Here is a 3,562-nt window from a genome sequence, read left to right on the forward strand (position 1 = left end):
TGCCGCCCGGCTGCTCTGAGCTAAGCATCTGTTACACCCTCACACCCTGACGTCTCCGCCGTGGACCCAGCTGACCACGGACTGAAGGCCCCTCAGCCGGGAGCTTCTCCCACTTCAATTGTGGGTGTCAAGCCTTTGGTCTTGAAAATCCGGCTCTTCCTGCAGCTGGATTCATCTTTCTGGGGTCCAGAATGCAGCCATTCTCAACGTTTGACAGAGCATTTCACAGAGAGTCACATTAGAAGCATCAGCGTGCAAATAAATATTTTGGAAGTGCTCTCTAAATCAGCCAAAAGCCCAAGGCCCTGCTCCGGCCTGGGTCTATCACATCAACTCTGTTTTTGCCTAATAAGAGTTATTCTAGCAGCCTAAAAGAACTGGCCCCCCAAAAGGAACTTGCTGGCTTTTGAGTATCAAAAGTCTACTTAGCGATTCTGAATCTAGACCTAAGGAACATAAAATATTCAAGTGCTGAAGGAATCTGGATAAAACTTTGGCCAAGAGACGGTGGTAGCCAAGGTTGGGGAAATCGGGCCTGACGTTCGGTGGGAAGGAGTTTCAGTTTCCGGAGACGAGAAAGTCCTGGATATTGGTGGTGGTGACGGTCACGCGATCCGCTGCATACGCTCAGCTCTCTTGAGACGCACACTCAAAAAGGGGAAGACGGTGAGCTGTAAGTTCTGTGTATTTTACCACAATTTAAAAATAAAGTCTGTTAGATAACAAGGAAGCCAGGCCATAAATAATACATGCAGAAGGGCGTCCAACACCCTGACTCAGCTTGTCTTGCAACAAAGCTAAGCGGGGTTCTTTGAGACACAGGCAAGAGAGACAAAGTGTGCATGGTGAGGGGCTCCAGAAACGGGGCTCCATCACAGCACCGCACCCCCAAAGGCCTGTGACTCTCCACCCTCAGAGCGGCTCCACCCGGGACTGTCGGGGCCAGCACGGCGGGACAAAAATCTGGACGACTAATAAACCCGGGCGCAGGAAACCGTTTCCCTCTGCAGCACGGTGCGGGGAGTGTTTTACTCTTGTGCCGTTCTGAACAGATGCAGAGACCCTGCTAAAATCACAAATGCACGGTGTGGCTCCAAATGAGGAGGCTGCTGCCCTAACTGAGCCCCTGACTTGATGTTCCCCGAGTTGACTCAGAAGATGGCTAACTTAGAGGTCCACAGCCGGACGGGGCCTCCCCGGCTCCCTGTGCTGCAGACACCACCTGACACGTGGTCACGGGACAGCGGCCTGGGTTAGTGCTTGAGGCTCCGCAGCTGGCCTGCAGATGTCGGACGGGTGGCACAACAGGACAAAAAGGCCTTGGCACCTTGTTCTGGAACTTTCTCTGCTACCTTAACCTCCGAATCAGGCCATCAGCTCTGCACAAACGCGCTCACTGCCTCCTGCAGCTGTGACTTTTCTGTTTCTTCCCCTTTTTGCCCCCTATCCTTGCTCTTCTGCTTCGTCAGCAGCTGCAGCAGCCCAGGGCCCTTCCGCTGCATCAAAAGCTCCAGGGCCACAGGCTGGGGACGCTTTTAACAGGACGATGGCGCCCACTAGGTACAAAGCTGAGGATGGCTGCGGGGGGGAGCTGCTTCAGCTGGTGGGAATGTGAACCCGGATGGCCACTCCGGAGGCCGGTACGGGGATTTCTCAGAGGAACCACAAGGAAATGCACTTGACTCAGCCACTTCTCTTCCGGTCATCTTCGCAGAAGAATTCAGATCATGAGAGAGAGGCATCGATCCCCCTGTGTTGGGAGCAGCACAGTTCACAACAGCTAAATCTTGGAAGCAACCCCTATGTCCATATTTATATCATAAAAATGATACAGATATAAATATAGACATGCAAAGATGATATAAGTATATGCATAGATATAGATGGTATATAAATAGAGATGACAGAGATAGAGATGATATAGATACAGGTAGAGATGCTACAGATATAGAAAGATACAATGTTATAGATAGATAGATATAAATACAGATAGACAGATAGATGATTGATAGATAGGAGTACTATTTAGCCATAAAGAAGGATACATTTAAGCCAAGGTAGGAAAATGGAGCCTTGAGACCACAATGCTGAGTGAAATAAAACCAGACAAGCTAACTATCGGGTGGCCTTTCTGATATGAGAAACTCAATATATAAATAATTTAAAGAGCAAATTAAAGACAGATGATAGAGAGCAGGGCAGTAGACTTGGTGGAGGAGGGAAGGTGGCCAGGGGCTCGGGAAGATGGGATGGAGAGGAGACCACGATGCACCACTGTGCACGCATCAGCTTCCCTCAGTGAATTATTTATTACGTGTCACACACATGTAATAATAAGGAATGGGGAAAGGGTTTTAAAAAAGGACAAAAAAAATGAAGAAAGAAGGGAATAAAGAAAAGGCAAGATAGAAAAAGAAAGAAAGGAAGGAGGGAAGGAAGGGAAAACATTCAGTAACTTGTAGGACAAACTGAGTGTGACCACCTAGTGATCCGAATCTTGAACTGGACCGCTGGCCAACGGACACTTGCTAAGCAGGACCTGGCCCAGCCCGGTGGCCAATCAAGTTGCAGGTCTCTCAGTTCTGGAAGCAGCCTGGTGCGTCAGGTGCGGTGCGGACCCAAGGCCTGCTGCGCATGCGCCTGCAATCCCGTCACTTCCGGTAAAGGATCCGGTACCCAGCAGCCTTCACGGTACCCAGCGTCCTTCACGGTACCCAGCAGCCTTCACGGTGCCCAGCAGCCTTCACGGTACCCAGTGTCCTTCACGGTACCCAGCGTCCTTCACGGTACCCAGCAGCCTTCACGGTACCCAGCAGCCTTCACGCACGTTCAGCCCTCCACTCCCTCATCCTTCAGTTCCCAGCATGCCCCGCAATGACGTAAGCGGAACTGGCCCAGCTATCCCCAGATACCGTGTCTCGGTTCCTTTCTTTGGCACCCGTGATCCCCACTCCTTCCTAGCAGCATTCTGGGCTCAGCACCCAGATAAAATCTTGCACCCCGAATCCTTATCTTGCAGTCTGACCCAGTAACTGTAATACTTTCTCCTCCAAACCAGGACTGTTAGGAGAATAAAACGCATCCCCTGGACCACCCCAGGCAAACCAGGATGCGCGGCTGCCTCACCCAGCGTGAAAGGAAAGGAGCCAGATGCTTGCACGGCCCTGAAGGCACCAGTCCCACATTCGTTACTTTATTAAAAGCAGTCGCCTTGAGCCCGGCCCTTGGGGGAGGGCCCAAGAGGCAATCGGCGTGTTATAAATTAACCATGGCAGGGAACTGTCTGGGAGCCCAGCCAGCTGGATGCCAGCCCCTCCAGAGGCCATCCAGACTCTGCCGCCAGGACATGTCAGGAGTCTCTGCCCACTCCTCTGGCTTCTGAGCCTGCAGTTTATCATCTCTCTGCTGGTGCCCCAGGGTTCAACAGTATTCGGAATAATCTTCTTCCACGTAGTTTGAAGGGAACCAGCCAATCTGGAAAGAGAAGAAACATCCTTCAGGTCAGGCTCAGCAAGGGCTCCTGGTCTTCAATATACCAGCAGGCAAAAGCCTACCTCAGGGC

At 51.4% G+C, this 3,562-nt stretch overlaps 1 protein-coding gene across 2 annotated transcripts in view; it reads right to left on the reverse strand.

Moving 5' to 3' along the window:
- Positions 1-3,154: 3,154 nt before the first annotated feature.
- Positions 3,155-3,562, reverse strand: part of Vav1 (vav guanine nucleotide exchange factor 1) — a 58,552-nt gene continuing 58,144 nt past the window's right edge. For both annotated transcript variants that reach the window (XM_063228730.1, XM_063228729.1), the window contains exon 27: positions 3,155-3,474. In XM_063228730.1, the coding sequence (XP_063084800.1) occupies positions 3,421-3,474 (54 nt within the window). In that variant the 3' untranslated portion in view covers positions 3,155-3,420. The remainder of the gene's footprint in view (positions 3,475-3,562) is intronic.

This window comes from Cavia porcellus, unplaced genomic scaffold (genome assembly GCF_034190915.1).
Source record: "Cavia porcellus strain 051 isolate PalLab524CR breed Dunkin Hartley unplaced genomic scaffold, mCavPor4.1 scaffold_17, whole genome shotgun sequence".
In the NCBI taxonomy this organism is placed as follows: domain Eukaryota; kingdom Metazoa; phylum Chordata; class Mammalia; order Rodentia; family Caviidae; genus Cavia; species Cavia porcellus.